Source organism: Echeneis naucrates, chromosome 11, assembly GCF_900963305.1.
Source record: "Echeneis naucrates chromosome 11, fEcheNa1.1, whole genome shotgun sequence".
Classification (NCBI taxonomy): domain Eukaryota; kingdom Metazoa; phylum Chordata; class Actinopteri; order Carangiformes; family Echeneidae; genus Echeneis; species Echeneis naucrates.
In genome coordinates this window covers 15,430,705-15,453,927 of record NC_042521.1, presented here as the reverse complement: position 1 = coordinate 15,453,927, position 23,223 = coordinate 15,430,705, and the positions used below count along the sequence as shown (strand labels likewise).

Sequence of the window (23,223 nt, the reverse complement as noted above, 5' to 3'; positions counted from 1 at the left end):
ATACTATTCAGTGGAGAGAGACAGGAGGGACCACTGTCTGACATATGAAATGGGCTGTGAGCCCTGTTTGATGTTGCTGTGTCACTGAGCAGCAGAGATCCGCCCGTGACGCCCCACCTGTTGTCGGTAAAGGGAAGCTGAACTGACAGCTCATAAATTGTTCAGAAAGTGGACACATTGGGAAAGAGAGCGCCGTTTACGCTTTGAAGATGATTTACAGCACACGTTGAATACAAATTGCGGCATATTTCATGGAAAAATATAGACATCTGTTAAAGCTTCTAATAATTTGGATTACTGGATTCCCACTTTACACTGAATGGCACAATTGAAAGGAGGCAACGTTCGGTTTTCACTGCTAAACTGTTAGCAACAGCAAACTCCAAATCCATTTCTGATTCAACAAAACGCAATAATTTGAGATCTGCGATAGCTCCAATGCCTGGAATCAGGTGTGTTGTGCTCATGCACACAGAATATTGAAAGGACATGGAGCCAGGGTACCACAGCAACATGTAAAATGAAGCAGTTGATGCAGTGGAGTTAGAGCACCCTTTTTACTTCCACAGTACAACATTTTATTTTTTCGAAACATCTCTTGCAGCATTTATTCCTGCTGTGTTTTTAAACACCACTGGGCCCCATCTTAAGAGCGTCTAAAAACACAATTTTAGTCTTCAAATGTGTTTTTAATCCACCAAGCACTGCCTTAAAATAGCTGTATACTCCCCAAGGACCGCTTGTCAGATGGTTGAATAGCTTTAACTTTCTGAAACCTACAATCACACACTCACACCCACCTCTTGTAGTGACTGGTCAGCTGTGCAAAGGTGAGAAAGTGAACCTCTCTGTCTGCCTTTCTTTTTCTTGAACTTACTACACAACTATTTCCGGCACTTTTTGTCTACACGTCTGAATGCAACAACACAAATACCTTCCAGGAGGGACTAGCTGAAAATATTCACCATTATCTCCACATTTAAACTATTTTCCTGTCTGAACCCTTTCTATGTCAGCCAGCTCTTCACCTCGACTGCAAGTGCAAATACAGTGATCCTATCTCCCTTGCTCCCTCTAAAATAATCCTGTTTTCCTACCAAAACAATGCCATAAGAAAAATGGGAAATATAATTATGTACGCCACACAGGGCATATAGATACTCAAATGACCTGCTCCATGAGGACTTGAGGAAAATTGTGCTCCCACGAGGAAATGGAGACTAGTAAATTCTATCTAAGATGAGTCTTCAACACAAGTCTGTGGAACAGCCTGGCCTCAGAGTACCTCCTACAGCATCTTTACTGTTTGCTTACTGAAGACATAGAACCAGGACAGAATGCAAACAGTTACCTGAGTGATCTCCCAGACGTAACACTGGATATAAAAACTTAATGAGCCACGGGGCATTATGTGAAGATATATATGTGTCTATAAAGACCTTATTGGCTTTTCATTTGGGTCCAATGAAAGTGTGAAGGAGAGAGAGTAAGGCTCTGAGTGTAAAGCATGTTCCACATAAATCACACACAAGTGCTCACTTGAACACGCACACACATACACATGCACACAAAACAATAATAAAAGAACTCAGAAAATAACAGATGAAGTCCTTGAGCATGAGTAAACACACTCAGCTGTTCTTCTGCCCCCTGGGCTCAGAAGTACCCCACTTACTTTCAAAGACGAATAACACGAGTCACGTGCACATATCAGACAATATCACACTTTCAAAAGTATCACCCAAGTGTAGGTAGGTAGGTAGATTGAAGACAGCCAACTTATAATTAAATGGACCTGTCCCTGTTCTATCATTGAATCTAATGCTAAACCGTGGGCATTGTGGATTGTAATTGTGAGTGATGAGAAATTGTTTCCACTTGCCAAATATATGTTAAGCAGGTGACACAGTATTACTGTAGTATTACTGAAGTATTACTGAAGTAGTTCCTGACCATATTACTGATATATGTTTTCTCCTGTTATTCAACAGAACATATCATAAAACCTCTCACAACTTATTAATCAACTTTTGGCCGTGAGGAGGCAGAAGAACACAAACCACACTTGTAAACACACGGCTGCACTTTTACGTTGTTCTGGCTAATGTTTTATCACCCTTAAAGACACAGGGTGACAGTCAGTAGAGTTATGTTACTTGCTCGTGAGGATGGTAAGTCTCTTTTCTGTAGCTTTGTTGATGTGCAAAATAATTGGGTTGTTGGTACATCGTAATGTAACTTAACATTTCTTTATCTGATAGCTAGTTGCAAACTAAAAAAAAGTACAGAATGCTGAACACCAGCCTGCAATAATAGGTATAAGAGGGATATTTAAATGTTCTAGAAAGGGGAGGAAAGCTACCTGAACTAATGACTGAACTCTCTGTGGCCGTGTTGTGGCAAATGGAGGAGCAAGGTTTTAGGGATAACTCTGGTTCTACTGCATCAGCTTTCTTCATTCCTGTCTGTCTATCACGAGTGTGGCAATGTATTCACTGAAGGTCTGTTTTAAGTGCAAAAATATTGGTGGACAGATCATGGATAAAAGTACCTTGGTTGAGGATGAAGAGTGGTTGTCGTCTTGGTGAAAAGAGACCTCTTTTCACCAAGACTGGTTCTGACTTTAAGAAAATCAGAAACGGTCATGACAGACTGAAGTCAGGAATTTTACTGACAGTAGAGGACTTTTGTCAGTTGACCAGAAATACACTGCAATATTGTTTTTGAGAGTTTGTTGAAAGGATTGATGCTATAAATTTTCTTGAGACAACAGTATTCTGAAAATAGGGCTTGATGAAAGTGAATGATACATTAAAGTCTAAGAGTCTAAAAGTGTGCGTAGAGAGTTGGAATTGTCAAAGCTAGTAACCATCTTCATGTTACTCAGTTGATTCAAAAACTTTGTTTCTCCCCCTCCTTGCCATGATCTAGTTGTAGTTATATTTGCCCAGATACAAAAACATCCATCTGGGAGATTTGCCAAATCTTTGTTTGTGGTGCTCACAACACGGAAACATTTCGTAATTCGAGAACAATCCATCCATCCTGAAGCAATGTCCTGATCTGTGGACCTTGTTTTTACCAATGGAATACTCCCTGGACAGATACATTTTGGCAGGTGAAGCCAAAACTATTGGAATTGCAAGGTATTGTTAGAAAACAGAAGCCTTATTTACACATTCAGAGACAGAACAACATTAACATCCCTTTAGGAGTCAGGTTTCTAGCACTATTGTAAATGTAATTCACAACTCACCGACCTCGTACAAATTCTCGTAAACACAAAAAACGTTGATGAAAATGAATTCCCTTTTTAAAGTTATATTATTGGTCTATATATTAAGCATGAATGAATCATTATTTTCTTTTTTACACTAAATATACTATATGCCTTGCTAGACACTTGAGAAAATGATTGCGAGGAGGGATGAATAACATTAGATCTAGTTTTTCTTTTGTTTATTTTCTTTTTCCACTTGCAAGCTGTTTTTATTTTTATTTTTATTTATTTATTTTTTTGGAAGAGCAAATTTATATTAGTCTCACTAGACTTTGTTCTATATTTCAGAGGAAGAGGTGACCTTCCCCAGATCTGTGCCTCAACACAATCCTGTCTCCGAGTTGAAGCTGTTATAGCTGCAAAGGGTGGACCAACATCATATTAAACCCTGTGGATTTAGAATGGGATGTCATTTAAGTTTATATGCAAGTCAAGGCAGGTGAGCGAATACTTTTGGCAATATAGTGTACTTCCTTCCACATCTTGGCTTGTTTTTCCCTGACATGCAATCTCAACTCTTAGACCTCACACAGAGATATGTTTGCCTTTCCAAGTACTGTCCTGTCAGTTGAATCTAACACGGGTGGACCAATGTGTAGAAATATCTCATTGATGACTAAATTAAATGGATGGCACTTGCACTAAATTTCAAGTCATCGTACCTCAATAATTACATCTTTCTTATGAGGTCTTGAATGCCATTTGATGGTGATTTTTCTATATTTACAACCACTTCCAACAGAAAAAAATATGAAGAAATGAATAGCATCCATCAAAACACAAACCACTTATTATCAACAAATTTCTACCTTGTAGGCAGTGACAGCAGCAAATAGAACATCTGGGGGATGGGATGAAGGGAGAGCTTGTATTTTGTGGTGATTGGAAGATGGGGGAGGGAAGGGTGGGGAGTGCAGGAGGGTGGGCAGAGGAGGGGATGGAAGAAGAGGGGGGTGGTTAGGGCGGTGTTACAGACCTAAGCAGGTGTGACATTTCTGAAAGCTTTCCTGGGGAAAAAAAGGGTTTCTCTGGCCTTGTAGTGATGCTAAACTGAGCGTGACCCTCAGACTGAGCTCAGCCATTGCTCTGGCTTTCTTGCCTAAACTGCCCAAGATCAGGAAAACCCTCCACTGACAATATGTGCAGGATTTAAGAGTACAAATCCCTACTCTCTTTTGTCTTTCCATCACTTTCATTTTACCTATCACTCACTCACTCACTCACTCACTCACTCACTCACTCATCTTCTTCCGCTTATCCGTTTCCAGGTCACAAGGGGGTGCTGGAGCCAATCCCAGCTCACATTGGGTGAGGGCGAGGTACACCATGGACAGGCCAACACACAGAGACAGACAAAGACCAACAACCACTCACACGCACACCCAGACCTATGGACAATTTAGAGTCACCAGTTAACCCAAACACGATGTCTCTGGTCAGTGGGAGGAAAGTGGGAAAGAGGAAAGTACCCTGAGGAAACCCACGCAGGCACAGGGAGAAAATGCAAACGCCACAGAAAGACCCCAGGCCGGGAACGGAACTCGCTACCTTCTTGTTGTGAAGCCACAGCACCAATCACTATGCTGCTGTGCTGCCCCATTTTACTTCTTTATTCTATTTATTGTTCTGAACAATGAATTGGTATCCAAGTATTGTAGAGACAAAAAATGTATATTGTATTATGGGCCTCCACTGTTGTGATCATTCCCACTGTAGTTGTATTAAGGTACATTTGTTTTCATTCATATTTGTTTGATTTCAGATATCTAAGTAAAAAATATATGGATAAAAATAATAATACTTATATATATATATATCACTGTAAATAATACTAATTTTACTTTTTTTTAAATGTAGGATGACAATATTGCTTACTTGATCCACCATTTATGCTGCCAGTCCAGATTGAAATATATCAACATCTACTTAGGATAACTGCAGAGGATAAATCTTACTCACTTTTATGTTCTTGGAAGTTTTACAACAGTTCCAAAATGAGGTAGACATTTTAGATTTTCAGGCTTAGTGTCTAAATGAATTGCCATTCAATTTTAAATGGGCATGAGCAGGAAAACTGAGTCTTTGCCACTTTTGGAATCTTAGGGGCATGAAAATGGTCAAATGCAAAGATCTGAAATCACAGAGGCTTATATAAGCCTAACCCCAGTGTTTACCCCTTCCCATCTGCCCCTGTTTACCCCAGACTGTTGCTCTGTATGTTAGGGGACAGGGGAAGTCCACACAAGCAGAAGGCAAGAGAGCAAACTATTGGATTGGAACTCCTCCACCTGCCAAGAGAAGTAACTCTTCCTTTTATGAGCCAATTGAAATTCAGCTCACAAGCTATCCATTCTGTCAATGACAAGAGGAGTCAGGACAACCTTGCAACCCCCAACACTAATAACACTGTAATGGTCAGAGATAGATCACGCTGAACGCTGATAGTTAGAGTGGGTCTTCGGCCTCCCATGAGTGTTTATTGCAGACAATTTTTACCTTCATTTGTTTTGAACAGATGCATGCCCGGGTACACCTGCGGTCGATCGTAATAGTTTTCACTCCAGCAGCGGACTGACAAATGACCTGCAGTTTTTTACTCTTTGTTTAAAGAGCATCCACCTGCAGACAATGCATAATACTGTATATGCTTAAGAGGCCAATATACAGGAAATATTCTGCTCTTGGTTTGTATTCATGAGACCAACTATAACCTATGACCCCTCATGCTCCACTCCATGGCTTGACAGGTTCATTACCACCGTTGGAATTGGAGGAATCAATCTTTGAGGCGTCTGTTCACAGACTCCTTCTTGCTGCACTTTCCACTTGCACATAAGTGTTTCTAAATCAATAGAAGTGGAGAGTAAAATGGGGGATTAGAATAACAACGGTCTTCTTCTGATAGACCCAATTTCAGCAGCGTGGCCCACTCTCTGTCATGACTGGCACTACCACTAAGAGGCAGCAGAGAGCCTGGAATGAGAGTCCGCCCAACAATAGGGAATTCTGCCTGCACTCAAATCACAATAACCAATCAAACACTGTAGATGTGTCATCATCATTATCTTCCTCCCATCTGTTAAAGTGTACTATACATATATATATATATACATATATCTTTAATTCAAAAAACTATCTAGCCAAATTAAATTTTTTCTATTTTGAAAATGCGCTCCACAGTTTTCAAAATAAAAGCCACTTGACGATGAAGATTAAAGTATTGATGCAGCTCTATAATTGTCGGCCGACTGAGCTGGCATTAGCTACATCATAGAGCTGATCCTATAGTTTCAAGGCACTTTAAGTTAAAGTAACAATTACAGACGCCTATTTACTTGTAGTTTACTTCTCTGGCCGATGCACACACATAAATGTGTGTGTGTGTGTGTACATAAATCATACGTTACCATATTATCACCATCGTAAATCTCACAGTGGGGTAGTCTCTGCTGGAGGCGGCGCATCCACACTGAGCACAGGAGGCGGCGTCAGTCCGGAGAGTTACGTCTCCTCTGAGCTCACTTCCGTCGACTCGGGTCGGATCGCTCCTCTCCAGCCTCTCGCCGCTTTTGTTCTCCCATTTCCATCCAAGCAGAGTTAGCGAAGAGACGGAGCCGGCCGGCCGGGAAAGCCACAGAAACGCAACCGAAGTAGCGGACTGGTGTTTTCGCAGAGACGCCCCGGTCGCCACATGCGAAGCGCCGTCTGCACAGAGGATACGCGGCACTCCGTAGTTACATAACCGGACTACTTCTTTTCTATTATTGTTGGGGTTTGTTTTTTTTTTCTAAGCCTTCCCCCCTCGTTGTTGTTGTTGTTCTTCTTCTTCTTCTTGCACCAAAACTGACTCCCCCCACTCCCCCACTAAACTCAAAATGGAGAACGACGACAAATACCTCCCCGAGCTGCTGGCGGAGAAGGACAGCCTGGACTCGTCGTTCACGCACGCCATGAAACTTTTAAACGCAGGTAAAGTGGCGTTTGGCGGAGGTTGTGTTCACTGTCCCTGTGCGGGTTTATGGGTTGACTTTTAAGAGGCCACGTAGCTGGTTTGTGGACTCACCTCCAGCAGCGCCGTGTGTGTGTGTGTGTGTGTGTGCGCGCGTGTGCGGGATCGGGACGCGGGTTGCCCCGCAAACAGCACCACGGTCACTAAGCGCGGTGTTTTGGCTCGGTGGTGAACGAGCTCGGCACACCGGCTTCCCGGAGGAGTCAGCCAGGTGCTAGGCAATGAGTCGCGTGAGATTTGAAATGGCCTGACACCGTTAGCCGCCACAGGAGTCTCACTTTCAGCTTCTTCGCAGTAATGTCCGCTTCCTGCCGGCCAGCGGCAGCGTCTCTAACCTCTTCCCTTCAGGAAACTTCGTGTTTAACGCTCTTCTTTCAAGACTCTGTAGAGTTGTAGTTGTTGTTGGCATAATTCACTTGTTTGTTTATTTTTATGGGCGACGGTATCCGCGGCCGGTTGGGTCATGCCGCTACTCTGAAGCCGTGCGGCGGCACGGAGGCATGGCGGCGGGGAGAGAGGGAGACCTTCACGTCCCTCTGTGAGTGTCGGTCCCCGCTGAAGCGTCCTTGAGAGACTGCAGAGTTGGCAGTTCCTCGGCTGCTGTGTATTAGTTGTGCTAGGGAGTAATGGCAACGGCAGCCCGCCGTTATCCACTTGTTTTTATTTTCTTCATTATTTTATTTTTTTTTTTGGCTTGCAGGGTGGTATTGACAGTATGCGTTCATACATTTTTATATTTGAATACATTTTAGAAACTTCACCATTAACGTCAGAGGATGATGTTTGAACTCCTGTCCTGTCGTGACACTGCAGGATGATGAAACATAAAGTATCATAAATCAAACATAAAGTCACCACTGAGGACCCTGAGCCTTATAAAAGATTAACAAAACATCCTAAAGGCATCACCAGCTAGCCAGTATGAACTGTGCTGTTTGTCCCAGTGGTTCAGTCCAGCTTCTTCTTTGCATCTCAGGTGACTCTGTTAAAGGTTAACTGGGTCTCATTGTATAGCAGCATCTACTCTGAAACTGAGAGCAGGATTGATTCACAAAATAAAGTATGTCACAGTGTTGTGGGTTGCATTAGCAAAACATCCAGCGAGACCCCACACCCGCACGCAATCTCTCCAGTCTGCAGCTGGTGGACTGTAGTGTAGCTGACATGTTTGCACATGGCGCGCTCGGGGGGCTGCCACAGCCAGGAGAGAGGAGGTGGTTTGAGATGGTCCTGTTGGTGCCGTGCCACATGGAGGAGGTGTACAGAAGAGCTGGTGGCTGCTTCTCTGATTGCAGCCGTGAAAGCTGTAATTTCGCAAATCAAGCCTGGAAAGGTTCTTTTATGACCATTATTTTTGATTGGAGTAGCTCAGCAATTATTTTCTTAGTTTTTCAATGAAAAATTGACAAAACTGAAAAATGCTCATCAGTCTTACCAAGGCAACCTCTTCAAATGTTTTTTTTTTTTTTTTGCCCAATTAGTTCATATAAAGCCAATGGTACTGAATTTACCAGAAATGTTCATATTGAAGAAGCAGTGACCAGGTAATGTTTATCGTTTTTGTTTGAAAGTGGCCTGTAGCAATATTGATTATACAGAAATACAGAATATTTTGTAGTTCAGTGGCTTAATCAAAGGAAGGCAAGCTTCATTTAACACTAATAGTACAAAACGAAACGTCACAGACACTCTTATCTTTTATTCCTCTATAATCAGTGTTTTTTGGCTTTCATTTAACATTGACTGTGCTTTGTGAATCAAAAGAATTGAAGACGTCTATGTTGAACATTTCTTTTATGTCTGAGATTCAGCTCTTAATTAAGTCTTTTAAAAAACATTGTTCAGCCCCATTGTAACAGAGATACAACTCCACAGCTTTAACTGCAAATCACCAGCTTGATAATGTCCTTCCCATGACGACGACGATGTGCTTTGCCACCTTGACACCTTGATGTGCTTTGCCACCTTGACTCCTTTTTGATTGCATGAACACTTTGCCTGAAACGATACCTCTCCCTTTCTAGAAATTGATAGAATCCAGAAAGGCGACACTAAAAAGGAGGCAGAAACATACCTGGACCTTTTCACAACAAAGAACATCAAACTTAAGGAGCGAGTTCTCATACCTGTCAAACAGTACCCGAAGGTGAGCGTTCTCTGCCCCTTGTTTTTTCCCACTCCACATCTTCTCGCTCTGTCCTCATTTTCAGTGTGAACCCCTCTTGATTTAATTTATCTTGCAGCCGGGTTTCCATTATACAAAGCCGTGGGGTTACTTGAAGTCTCAAATTACTACTCTCAACCTCGATCTTTAAGCTCCAGAGTATAATTACAGCTGATACTGGCATGTTTTAAAATATCACAGAAAGGATCAAAATGTTAATGCTGCTATGGTTAGAATAGCTCTAAATTCAGTGCAGTTTATATGTTGTTCACTAGAATGGCGCTCCAACACTGTTTGGATGTTTACGTGTAGAGCAAAGTCTTATTTTCTTTATCGTGTGACTTAAGGTGTATTGATCCATTTCACTTCAATGGGTGATGTTGACCTAATGATGATGGATCATGGTAGACAATGTGTAGATTTATACTGTGGCTTTCTGAAACCATTTGTTTAACTATCAGGATTTTATTTACCGTACCTCTTGATGTTAATAAAAATGAACACGCCACACTGCTTCAACTGAAATAACTAAGCTCTTAAGACACCCCCCCTTTCTCTTGCCGAGCATCAGATCAATATGATGTAGGAGTCTGGTCTGTTAGGGTAGCACGGCCTTCTGATCTCTGAGATTTGGGTTTAATTTGTACATTAGTCAGCTTCGTCAGGAATGGCAAAGATAATGAGGGTATTCCGATTGCAAAAGCTACTTTTACCAGTCCAGGAGGAACTGTGTCCTTTGGGGCATATTTTTTACTAAATGTGTTTGTCAGTGACAGTTAATTGTAGGGCACGTCATACACAGAGTAATTTATGTAGTACAGAGATTGAGGAGGTATTGTCGCTTTTGATCAGACTTTTTTCTCTGGCTCAGTGCTTGGATGATTGCTGTAAGTAGTAACTGATGGTATTACTGCCCTCTGGGGCTCATATTAACCTTTGGTAAATCTACTACTTACGGTGCTTCTATGCGCAACATGACTTCAGTCAGTGGTTGTGCCTTCCCTCTCTTTCTGTTAAACTCACTTCTGTTGTGATAGTCTCCCTAATTTTGTTACTCTTTGTTTTGTTATTAGTTTAATTTTGTGGGAAAGATTTTGGGACCTCAAGGCAACACAATCAAACGTCTTCAGGAAGAGACTGGAGCCAAGATTTCTGTGCTGGGCAAGGGGTCCATGAGGGACAAAGCCAAGGTAGAAAACAAACACACACACACAAAGACAAACACATCTGGTGTAACACACCTGTAAGAAGGGCACTGAAAGCCATAACACATCTGGCATCAACTTGCAGGATAACTTGGTTGAACTAAAATGTAAAGCCAAGGGCATCCATGCACTGCACATCTGTTCCAGGAATCTTCAGGTCAGCCCAGTAAACCTATCTACCAGTGTGATCTGATTATTAAGCTATATAGAGACAGGGAACACCATACCTATGCCTGATGCCCGCAGAGGTTGAAGAAACGTGATTACTTCTTGCATAATTCATTTAATGTCAGAGTTGGCTCTCTTTGACTCGTGGATGCTTCGTGTGCCTCTTTTTCAGGAGGAAGGGCTGAGGAAAGGGGGTGAGCCCAAGTACGCACACTTGTCCATGGAGCTGCATGTGTTCATTGAGGTGTTTGCCCCGGTGCCTGAGGCCTATCTACGCATGGCGCATGCCATGGAGGAGGTCAAGAAGTTCCTGTTTCCTGTGAGTCTTTATTTTATTTATTTTTTTATGGTTTTTTTTTTTTTTTTCAGCCTGTTGCTCTCAACTGGGCTCCCTGCATGAACCCTTCTAGAGCAGCAACTGATAATCATTCTTAGTTGTTAATGAATCTGCTTATTATGTATTCAGGTCATCATTTAGTCTGTCTTCTATTAAGATAGAAATCTGAGAAAATCAAGCTGTTTTTATCAGGAAATTCTGTCAGTCAATGCAGTTGTAGCAAGACCTGTAAATGAAACTAGGACTTCAATGAGCAATGAGCTATTTTTACAATCGGGTATCGATCTTACTATCACCTAAAGCCAGTGTTCATTATTTCACAAAATTGTGTTTTATCTAATCATCAACTTAAATAATTTATTTGTTGCAAAAAAAAAAGACAGCATTACAATTGCTTAATGTTTGGCACTTTGTTTGATAAATGACTGAAAAGATTAACTAAATATTTAAGTCACTGCCATTTAACTTTTCTGCCCCCCCAAAAAATAATGAACACATTTATTCATCTGCAAACTGAGCCCTTACATAAAAGGCACACCGGTCCATTAATCTCTAACAAAATTTCCCTTTGCTATCCATTTTGTTGCCATAATTTTAATGTAACAACACTACATACTATTTCATACTTAAATTCACAGTCACAAGTCTAATCGAGGGTTTATGGGAAATTTTAAAATCAAACAAAAAAAAATAGAGCACCCAGAAAGTCCGAACAGGCTCTTGAAAGTGAATGAGAATGCGTCTTTCAGAAAGGTGAGCAGTCGCAGTGTGTGAGTTAGCAAAGATCTGGGAGGGTGCACAGTAGGACGGAGAAGAGATGGAGTGGGTGTTTACCTGGAATAAACAGACCTGATGGTGCAATTGAAGCACGCACAGCAATCAGTGTTACAGGAGGAATTGGGTCACTTTCAACGGGCCCTTTCACACAACCTGTTTAAGATGGGACTGTTATGCTGTTATTCTGCTTTGCCATTCAGGATAAAAGTTATGAGCGTGCAATGGGAAGGAGAAGGGGGGGGGGGGCTGTTTCTATGGCAATAAGCTGGCAGCAGAGGTCTTGGAGCCTCATCGCTGTCTGTCTGAAGGGATGAAACAGAATGACAGGATGCTGATGCTGGTGTGTTATGTGTCATGGCTCTGAACCTTGGCATGCTATCGAAAACCACAGGCCAGGGCAGAAAATTGCCTGCTTCGTTTGGTTCTGTGTAAACAAGCAAAGCTGGCACAAGGAGCAGTCTTCTTAACAGCAAGATTTCAGTTCAAATGAGCCAACTGTGTCAACAGGGTCATATCTTCTCGTGGGTTGTTTGCACCTCCATCCATCAGTGGGTCCTTACCTGAGCCTCGTTTTTCAGGGAGCATGAGGAATCAGCCAGGAGATGTATCACCCGTAGACAGATATGTAAGCATAGTCACCCTGCGCGGCATACATTCGCTTTATTGGTTGTATGCTGAGAGATTTCTTTAGCGTGGGCAAGCCCAGTCTGCTGTCAAGCCCAGCTGAAGCCCATAGTGCTCTAACAAAGGCTCTTGCCAAAGCATGCCAACAGGCCCAAGGGTTTCTCAGATGCCATACATTTTTTAATTAGCGCAGACGGTTCTTTAGAATAAAGGAACAATTTGGATGAGAGGCAAGATGAATGAGCTGATGAACCAGTTACAGCATTTTTGCAGTGTTATGTAAAATGCACAACCTGTCATTGCAATTTGAGGCTGTAATCTCAGGCCTGACGTCAGTCAATTGGAAGCAGGACATATTCTAATAAATGACTCAGCTTCTTAGGGAAAGGATGGCTGTGATTTATTGGAATTTATTAATGTTTTATGCATAACCTGCACTTACCGGGCTTTTTTTTTTTTTTTAAACCTATTGTTCTTTTTTTGTGTACCTGCATCCCATCCAATGTGTATGCAAAAGCAGAGCTTGTGTAGAGGACTTGCATAACTTGTTATTTGTGGGTGCTAATTTGTTGAAAAAATATAATCTATATCTAAAGAAACCATTGATCTAAATACCTTGGTGGACAAAGGCATTTCACTTCTCTGGCTTGTTAAATGCAGATGCATTCACTGTGCTCCTGGCCTGAGATGAATTTGTAATCAGTCAAATGGCTTGTGTTTTCCTGCTTTTGATGCAGATAAATTGAAAGCTGCAGTATGAGCAGCATATTCTGATATCTGCTTTCCTTTTCTCCCCTTGTTCTTTTCACCATCGTTAGAGCAGCGTCACTATTCCAGTCCAGGGACTGATTTATGAAAAAGAATTGATTGGGTCACAGTGCAGCGCTTGTGATTGCTCCCTGAAGAAAGGCAGGGGATTGTGTTGCGGGATTTGTGCTGCTCAGACAGGCAGCTGCAGTAATCCACCCCAACTTATTGTTTTTTGCAGATAGAGTCAGGTAACTGTTGATGCAGTTGTAGCGAGTCTTGTCAAGAAGTACAGGGAGAAAGTGATTTACATTTTCTACATGACAGAGAGGCACAGGAAGGCAGGAAGTGTGGATGGATGGGCTCCAACCTCCCACATCCACGCCCCCCACCCCCACTCTTCACACTCTGAGTCACTTGCGCTGAGACTTCTTCCTCCACTGGGTCTGTTGGCCATTAGGAAGATGCTGTGTTTTGAGTAGCTCTGTAATTGTGTTCCACTGTTTAATTCATCACTCCTTCCACACGGCCCCCTTTTCTTCTCTTTTTCATCTGCACAGCTTCACTTTTCCCATGTCATGTGCTCTCATTTCTCATCCTCTCCTCTTTTTATCTTGTGTGTTTGTGTGTGTGTGTGTGCAGGATATGATGGATGATATCTGCCAAGAGCAGTTCATGGAGATGAGCTACCTGAATGGAGGCCAGGATCACGGAGCCCGAGGCCGAGGGGGCATGCCGGTCAGGGGCCGCGGTGTTCCACCTGCTGGAGCACACAGGTGAGGAGGAAACACACACACACGCACACACACACACACACACACAGCTTCTTACACAAAAGCTGTTGAGTCATTGAGGTAACACAAAGACACTGCTGTTCATCTACAACTATGCGTCTAATGTATGTTGGTATATGGCTTCTCTTTTTTTGCCTTTATATCTTATTGCTGTCCTTCACCTTTTCTTCATAAAGCTGACTCTTTAAGATACGCATAAAAATTCCAATGCACCTGTACTGTAACGACCCCGTACAAATGGCAGTAAAAACAAATCTAAATGTACTGGTGCCTTTAAAGCTCCAGATACATGTTTCAGAGGTGACAGGCTAGTTTCAGTCTTGAGGGTTAGGGTAACCCATACCTAGCAGTTATGCATTTCTCCCTGAGCTACATGTTAAGCTAACTCATTTAATATACAACTTCATCAGTATTGTCATCTAAATATATTTCCTGTATGTTTCTTGCAATGGGGTCCTCTATGAAGTTTGAGACTACAGTAATGACCCAGTGTTCTTTCTTCCAGGGGAAGGGGAATGCCTCCTCGTGGTGCTGCTGCCAGGGGAGGGGTGAGTAGGGGTGGCCCGACTAGAGGTGGCGGAGTGAGGGGAGGTCGAGGAGGACCTCCAGCAGCACCTGCCAGGGGTGCTGCAGCACCCCGTGCCAGGCCCCCAGCTGCCGGACCTCCACAGAGGATGGCACCTCCACTCTCCCACCAACACACTCCTGCTACAGCCACCGAAAGTTACGATGATTATGTAAGCACATCTGTACAGGGTAGTTTCCCATGAAATTTATAAAAAAAAAAAAAAAAAAGTAATTTAAGAGCCAAAAACTACTCTGTCATGACATGTTTCTGTCAGGCCTTATGTAGTTTAATCTGTGCTTTTCAGAATCTGTCTCTGTGATTTTTTTTTTGGGCAGCCTGTTAGCCGCTAGAAATAAGTGATTTTAGATGCTGAGAACATGAGAGGAGAGTGTGCCTACTGTAGTAGTGTAGTACTTTGGGGACATCTTGACATTCATGATTCACGAACAAGCCTCTCCTTAGATCTCACCCTGCTTCTCTGTTTCCTTCCCTCTTCAGGGCTACGACGAGAGCTACACAGACACGGCCTACGAGTCATACGACAGCTATTACAGTCAGCCGCAGGCGTGAGTGAATCAGATGTCTTTTTGGTTTTCACCTGCTTTTCACAAAGTGCATACACATTGCCTAGCTGCTACTTTTTCTCGAGATGGGATTTGAGAGCAACTGAACTACTTTCTGCACAAGCTCAGCATTGATGGTGCTACATGTTTCATGGTTTGGATGGCAGCTGGGACTCAGATGTTTCATACTAGAGAGTCAAGCTTTGATCTTATTCATGGAAGCCAATTACCATCCCCTAGATATTACAGTCAGCAGCTACTTGATGTTTTTCATAGATTAAAAGTGATTTTTTTTTTTTCTCCCCCCTCTTCTCCCCGTTTTTTGACCACCAGAGAGCCAGAATACTACGATTACGGACATGGAGAGACCACAGACTCATATGATTCATATGGTAAGGAAATCTCCTATAAAACTGACCAGATATGGTATGGTATCCTGAAATGAACCAGTTCAAAAATATTGGTAAGCCATAATTTCAATTTAAAATTTGCTCAGCACCCCCTGAACTTTGGCGTTAAAGCAATAACTCAATATAAATTTGTGACTAATATTAATATTTTTTACATTTATCCTTATTGAGTTTATTCAATCAGGTGTGCAGCTCAAAGCATAGTGGTTTTTATGACGTTTCAGACTTAAGTATTGTGTGACAAACAATGAGTTGGGTTGTTTATAATCCTTCTTTTTTTTCCCCCTCCCCCCTCTTATTCTATTTCCACTTCAGGCCAGGATGACTGGAACGGGACCCAGCAGTTAGCCCCTGGGAAAGCCCCTCCCCCTTCCAGAGGTGCCAAGACGCCTTACCGGGAGCACCCATACCGACAGTACTGAAGCAGACTCGCCACCCCTAATGTGTCGCCCTGACTACCGCCTGTCTACCATGGCAGCTCTTGCTTTAAGCAGCCCGACAAAAGTAATTGTCCGTTTTGTCTTTGGTTTGGTCTTTTCCTACACCGGACTTTATATGAGAGAGCAAATTCGGAACTGAAAATCTGAACTGGTTTTTGAGATTTGACCGCAAACCCCTCCCCCACCCCACTTTGTTGCACCAACCACCAACTCACCCATCCATCCATCCAACCAACCAACCAACCAACCAACCAAAGCGGCTTAGATGGGCTAGAGACAAGAAGGTGGCGCCCCCCCCCCCCTCCCTTTTTTTTTTTTGTTCTTTTTCATTTGAATTTTTGTTTATGTTGCTGTATTTTTTTCTCTGACCCTTTTTACCCCCCCTCTGGCTTTTTTGCATTGTTGGTCGTTCATTTTTTTTTTAAATGTTTGGGAGTAACCATTTCTAGTGGAATTAGTAGCTCATTACACACTTGTCTAAGGAACCCATTTTAATTGTTTTTAAATACAAAGAATCTGTTGAGGGTCAGTTGCAGATTCCCATTTAGGCTACATTTCAAAATTCTGTTAATATAGCAAAATAAAAGACCGTTAAACTTTCAATTATGTAATATAGAAACAAAAAACAATCTTAAATTAAGTGAAGGTTAAAGAATTAATGTTAATGGAATCAGTACAATTCATTCTTGATGATGGTTTGTTTTTAAATAGTTCTAAAACGTTGTCCATTTAGACTTAGGCAGCAATATTTGTCATTGTACTTAGAGTTTTGAAATATAGCCCTAATAGACACTGTTGAGATGGACTGTCCTCATATCCTCAATTTGTTTTACTTGATAAAAAATTTATTTTAAGACTCTGGAGACAAAATGTTTGTTTAATCAGAACAGGCCAAGATATGGCCTCCTGTTATGCTAAAACAGTTCAATTTGTGATCTGATTCTCTATAAACTGCATGCACAAAGTACTCAAAAGAAGGATTGGGACAAAAATCTCCACATGGGTCTTCTCTTTCTATAGAGAAGGGATCCTGCAGCTCAATCCGAACTCTTGTACATATTTTAAAACATCCTAACTGTACTTATTCTATCTGTACCCTCTCCATAAAATGCATTATGCTACATGTGTAAGCTTGCCTAAATAGGTTACTAAATCTGTCCAAAAGATGTTTTGCAGCAGTTTGTCAATAAAGCTTAGTTTGTTTTTTATGAAACTTAACCTGCTTTATTTGTTTCCTGTCCTAGTAAAATTCTGAAATGGCCTTTTTTAAACAACCTTCAGCAGTCAGATGTAGGTGTTTTCCTTTGTTTCTCATTCAAAATCGCATTTTAAATCTAAATGAATGTATTGACGTCTGAAGAATTTAACCCTACTAAATGATGTCTTGATTGATTATCAAAAGAGCACAACTTATTCTTTCTCTCTCTTTCTATACTTTTTAAAAAGGACCCAGAGGTAAGACCTCTAAAATAACCTGGATAGCTTCCTAATGTGTATAGAGTTCTAAAGCATTGAATGCCTGGGTATGTATAAGACTTTTTCAATCCTCTTACCTGTGGTCGTAATCGTTAATGAGAATTGCTTTTATAGCATCTGAAAATTAACTGAATTCAAACCACCATTCAGGTCTAGGCTTCATTGTCATGAATGACGCTGGCGCGCTGGCTACTTTAGTACAGAGTAATGGCAGTGCAATGGAGAGGATGGTTATAACCTAGAGAACTCCACTGTAAAGGTAACCTAACCCTAAATGTTTAATTTCGTAGTGTGTTTATCCATTGACATAAACTTGCTGGTAAATGCGAACAGTTTCTTAAAATATTATTACAGTCATGGCAACAAAAAAGAATCAACTCAAAAGTAAGAAAAACGTAACTTCCAATATCTGACAGTAGTGGATTTTATGTACCAAAATAACTGTTCTGTGTACTAACAAAATATGTTAGAATAGTGTTAATGCAACTCTTGCTAAAATGTAAAAAGCCAAATCTATGTCAATATCTTCTATACAGTTGAGCTGCTGTTACTTTTTTATTTGGTTGCTTACTGTAATATTTAAAAGGTTCTGCCTGTACAAATTTATCCAAAGAGACAGCTTGAGTTGCATGAGCATAACTTCTCCTGTAGACATTGCATGATCTCTGTCTCAAGTTTCTCCCAGTGTTTTTAGACAAGGTATTGATTTGGGGTTTGTCCTTCCTTCAGGCACAGCTATTGGTCACTGAGCACCCGGAGACTGACAGTCCGCTGAAGTGAAAGCACATAAACCTCAGGTTGGTCCACTCTGCACTTGTTCTTTCCATTTTAAAGGACTGTACCACTGTTTGTTTTGTTTTTTTTTTCCCCCTCATGCCTCAGTCCATTATCTAAAAGCTCTATGTTATTTCCATTATCGCTATCCATACAGCAAGTCTTTTAGATTGATTTTTCTACCTTCCAGACAGCTGTTATTCTACAATCATGTTTGTACAGTATGAAAATCCTCTTGCATAGACTTGAAACCTGCATGAAATGTCTAATCCATCACAGGCCACAATCCAGCTTCTTTATTGTTTTTGTCAAGGCTTCATTGCTTTTTGAGCAAGCAGAGCTTTTTTTTCCGTTTTGTTTGTGGGCTCTTTCCTTATTGGTGTGCCCATGAACATTCACTCACGCTGGATGTCAAAGTCTGGTTTGAGGAGGCAGGCTTTTAAAAGGGAGCCTATGACAGACTTTGAGGATGCTTAATTGCATTTCTGAGTCCTTTATGTAAACATAATGCTACCGGTTAGCCTCTCATTAGACCGGAAATGGTGAAGCTTGACGCTCTCTGTGGTATCACGCTGCCTACCAAACAAAAACCTAAGTATAAAAGGAAACTATACAGGGGTTCAACATAACTGCTAGTAAAATGACAAATCATTGTTGCACAACATAAACATCAATTAGGAAGCAATGGAGGTGCTTGTATACAGGGTAGATGTGCTCTGCTGGATGCTATCTTAATAGTAAGCTAAGAGTGGCAAGATGCTTAATATATTGACACCAGTACTGTTAATCTCAGCTAAATCAGCAATAAGGCAAATGAGCAATTTTAATCATCCATTTAATACCAAGTGATATCCGTGATATCTTTGATGTTTGTTTAAAAAAGTCTTCAGTCATGTGATTATACTCTAGATGAAATCACCACTAACTACTTTTAGGACCCTGCTTCCAACGCTAACTTAAAAATAAAAACAAAAGAAAAATTCCCCATTCTGATGGAGTGGTCATTTCTAAGTAAAGTACAAACAATTTATAGATTTTGTTCTGAAACATTCATAACCACTAGATTGGGGGCCTTTTCAACTTTTTATTATTTTCCCCCAACGACAATTGTGCAGGACGTTTTGCCTCAGATCCCTGCTCGCATGCAGCAGCAGCACGTTCATATTCACAACATTTCTTGAGCAAGCTGGGTTGATTCAGATGATTGCCCAGCTCCTGTAAAGTCGCCTTGCTTTTGACAGTGTCAGTGAATTGGTGTGTGGCCGTGCTAGCCTTCAGCAATTCAGAGCGAGGGAGAATATGACACTAGTGTCAGTGTGGTCTCAGGGAAAGTGACTAATGAGGATCTGTAGGCTGAGGGCTTTTCTGACAGAAGGAAAACAGCAGCAGTGAGGACAATGGCGATTCCCGAAATGGAACCAGCGGGAAGAGAGATGGGTGTCAGAGGGCTGTCTCGTGATGTCCTGTCAATGCCTTGGGGCCAGTGAAAAAAGTAAAATGAAGGCTTTGCAAAGTAATGCTCTGTAGTCAGGCTTTGAGAAATATAACTGTCATTGGTATTTTGTTCAGGGTCGGTTGGATAACAAAGCTGTCTGAGGGCGTTCTTTGAGATGCATCTTGACTGAAAGGTCACTCGCGTTCAACACAACTGCCACTAGTTTTTAGCCACATTAGAAAATTAAATCTTGTTTCTTTTGTGACGTCAAACAACAACAGCCGGTTCAGACTTTGTCACTTTCGAGTGTATAGTGAAAAATATTCGCTGGTGGCATCCCGACTTTATATAAACTGTGATTTATAAGAGAGATTTTGTGTGGACCTTTGTTTTCATTAGCTGATTATGCTTAAAGATCTATAACCACATTAGTTGTTGATTAAAATATTAATGCACTACCACAGTCACCAGTATTGCCAGTAATTATGTCTCACTTAGTAAAATGTTGCTGAGCTGCTACTGAAGAGCTGTGCTGTTTGGCAGGAAATGACCTTTATTTATTCTAGCCACTGTTAAAAAATAATCTATAAAAGGTGAACTTGTTTTGTGAACCGCTGCCTCATCTGTCTTGAAATGACAACAGCAGACTCCAGCGAGTTGAGGAGCCAGTGCTGTGAACATGTCCGCTCATGCCCACTCTCCTGTGCGCTCTTTTCCCCCACTGCAGTGACACCGTGCACGGCTCCAGCTCAGCATGAAGGAGGCGGTCAGACGGAGCTCTCAGGACGCCTTGTTGAAAAGGAGTGGCCCAAAGCCCAGTTCTGTTCCTGGCAGGAAAGGGGGGGTGGGGGGCATTGCAGGTGGGCTGTGGTGGCCAGCTGCCAATTGACCCATAGGTGCCAGCTGATTTTAGCGGGGGGAGGGGGGGGGGGCTGGCCTGGCCGGGACTCCAGTGGAGCAGGACTCGGCCTCCAGCTGGTTGGTGAAGACATTCAGCCCAGTGGAGAAACCAGAGACTGACGCACAAGCTCTTAAATCATATGAACTTTTCTGTGCCGTTTCGACACTTCATGTCACTATTGAATTACTGTGCATTATCCTTGTGTAATTATTTCCTAGCATTGATTACACCCACTTCAAGCCTTTTCTGATCACACGCTGCTGCTGTACACCATTTCTACAGACCACCCTCCTCCTTCCAACAAATGTAATTGTTACAGCCTAATTTACCATAAAATGAGCACTCCTGTTATAGTAAGCTGTGAAATTGTTTTTAATTTCTATTAACCCTTGAATTAGATGGGAAACTACTTTTTCCAAGTCAAGCTGTATTCAAGGGGGAGGTGAATCATGTGACATCTGCATTTCAAGTATTTGATTTATTTTAATTCTTTCTTTTAACATTCTGGCAGCGTGCTGTTTAGCATCCGTGCCTTATTGCCATGTGAAATTCGACTCAGTGCTTGCAATGCCCAGAGAGTGTGGATCAGTATCTCACTGCGGTCGAGTTCACTGTGAGCTCACACACACACACACACACACAGAAAGAGAGAGAGAGAGAGTGCGAGAGAAAGCACCAAATCTTGGCGTTGTACTGCCAGTGTAGCCCTGAGGATATCAAATGCTAATACAGCGGTCTATTTGCATGTACTCGCATGTACCCTCCTTGCAAATGTGCAACACTTTTCATAACCAATGCTGGCCTGTTCTCTGCGGTTCAGCATCCAAGTATGATAATTCAGGGAGATGGAGATGTTGGGGGAGCTGCATGTGAGAAAAGGGACAGCGGGTGAAGACAGGCATTACTTTCCTCCATCTAGCTATCCATCCGTCAATCATGCAGCTCTTGATTCCCCTCTGCCATTTTTTTTACCATTATCACTGATGATATTACGGCTGCATGTGGTGGTGAGTTACATTTAGAGGTCAAAACTGTACTTTCCTGTATTAAAAACAAATGTCTCTGTCCCAATCCACTGGTCGGAGGCAGCATTATCCCACGTCAGAGGCTCCATTTATCTTATTGAAAAAGCTGGCAGCTCAGAGGATAGAGCATTAGAAATCCTCATTTTAGATGAAATTTCAACAGGCCATATCCAAAACAGATTATTTTTTGGCCTTTATGTCTAAAATAACGATTTCTACATCTCCTATAATCTAATGAAAGATAAGTGACAGCGCAGAATTAGTCTCCTTTGTTCAAATCAACTGTCAAAAGTATGAGGGTGGTAAAAGAAAGTAAATGTTACTGGGCACTGATCAATAAAAGTAGACTTGAATATGAGCGAGCTGTGTATCAGTCATCTGTGATGTTTCCTCTTGGCTTCAGCTCCCTGCAACACAGTCTGCCGTTCCTGCCCACCTTCGTGTAGTCAACTGGCATGGCACATTCACATAATGCCATGTGGGAGAATAGATGGAATAGGGTGAGAGACGGGAAGCTGGAGAGTTGTTTTTTTTTTTTTTTTTTCTTACCTCTCTCTTTTTGATGATGGGTAGGTTACAGAGTGCGGAGGTGGATGTGTTAAAAAATGCTGTTGGCGTGTTGAAAGGTGGAGATACTGTGGGCAGATATGGTGGACAGCTGGATTGCATCTTGTTGTCCTGACGGATTCACACCATCCGAGGAACATCGCGTGCTGATGCCTGGGAAGACTGACAATCAGCCTCCCACCCAGATACACATCAGCTGCCGTTTCATCAGGAAAGGCAATAATCTAAGTGACTCATGGAGCTTAAATTGGGGTGAGCCGACTCTGCGAGTGTCCTTGATCTCCGAAGGGAATTGCAAGGGGTGCTTTGAAGATGTATAGAAACGCTTACTATAATAAGCGCTTTGTGCATTTGTACATTCACTCAGAATAACTATGAAGAAGCTTACACGATGAGCTTCAAGGGTGCAGCTGGAAGTAACTTGATGAGGATGTTTTTAGGGTTGAACAAAGTTCCCTGCCAAAGAAGGGGAAATTATACTATACATTCTACATTTTTGTAGTTCCTCTAAATGGACTTAAACAGTTAGCTGATTCTATTAAAATGCATTAAATGTAGACTTGCGTATTTTTTTGTACCACTATTGGTTGGCCAACTGTTGCTGAGAATTACAGAGCACAGCCCGAAATTTTAGATTTTCTCAAATTCAACGAAGGGTGTTTGCTAAGATGTGGTTTGATTTAAAAATCGTCGAGCCCACCGTCCATCTTTTGACCAATTTTTGCCATGTTTTTCTGAATTTAACCCGAGAAAAAATGAAGGGCTCATTAAAAATGGGTTTGTATTGTATTTCAATTTGCATACACAATTGTACATAATCACCTTGTGAGAAGACTGAAAGGATTTTATTTAAAATTGAGGGCAGCTGGACAAGAATACAAGAAGATATTTCCCAACCAAAGTGCAGTGCACAGCTCTGGGCTAAATTAATTTAAATGCTTTTTTAGCCAGTACCTATT

At 41.8% G+C, this 23,223-nt stretch overlaps 1 protein-coding gene and 1 long non-coding RNA gene across 2 annotated transcripts; both read left to right on the top strand.

Moving 5' to 3' along the window:
* Positions 1 to 6,801: 6,801 nt before the first annotated feature.
* Positions 6,802 to 17,304, top strand: khdrbs1b (KH domain containing, RNA binding, signal transduction associated 1b). Its single transcript, XM_029513912.1, has 9 exons — positions 6,802 to 7,249; positions 9,314 to 9,435; positions 10,527 to 10,643; positions 10,999 to 11,145; positions 13,954 to 14,087; positions 14,611 to 14,842; positions 15,172 to 15,239; positions 15,570 to 15,628; positions 15,962 to 17,304. Exons 1-9 carry the CDS (start codon positions 7,156 to 7,158, stop codon positions 16,066 to 16,068), a joined length of 1,080 nt encoding a protein of 359 aa, XP_029369772.1. The 5' UTR covers positions 6,802 to 7,155; the 3' UTR covers positions 16,069 to 17,304.
* A 250-nt stretch (positions 17,305 to 17,554) lies between these two features.
* Positions 17,555 to 20,603, top strand: LOC115051352 (uncharacterized). The gene is made up of 3 exons (XR_003841270.1): positions 17,555 to 17,821; positions 18,292 to 18,359; positions 20,499 to 20,603. It is a non-coding gene; the product is annotated as an uncharacterized LOC115051352 (long non-coding RNA).
* The last annotated feature ends 2,620 nt before the right edge of the window (positions 20,604 to 23,223 follow it).

What these genes read in the sequence shown, in the direction of transcription:
- khdrbs1b (XM_029513912.1), top strand. Translation starts at nt 7,156, where the DNA reads ATGGAGAACGACGACAAATACCTCCCCGAGCTGCTGGCGGAGAAGGAC. An exon ending in CCATGAGGGACAAAGCCAAG is followed by an intron (nt 10,644 to 10,998) that starts GTAGAAAACAAA and finishes CCTCTTTTTCAG; the next exon opens with GAGGAAGGGCTGAGGAAAGG. An exon ending in TCAAGAAGTTCCTGTTTCCT is followed by an intron (nt 11,146 to 13,953) that starts GTGAGTCTTTAT and finishes GTGTGTGTGCAG; the next exon opens with GATATGATGGATGATATCTG.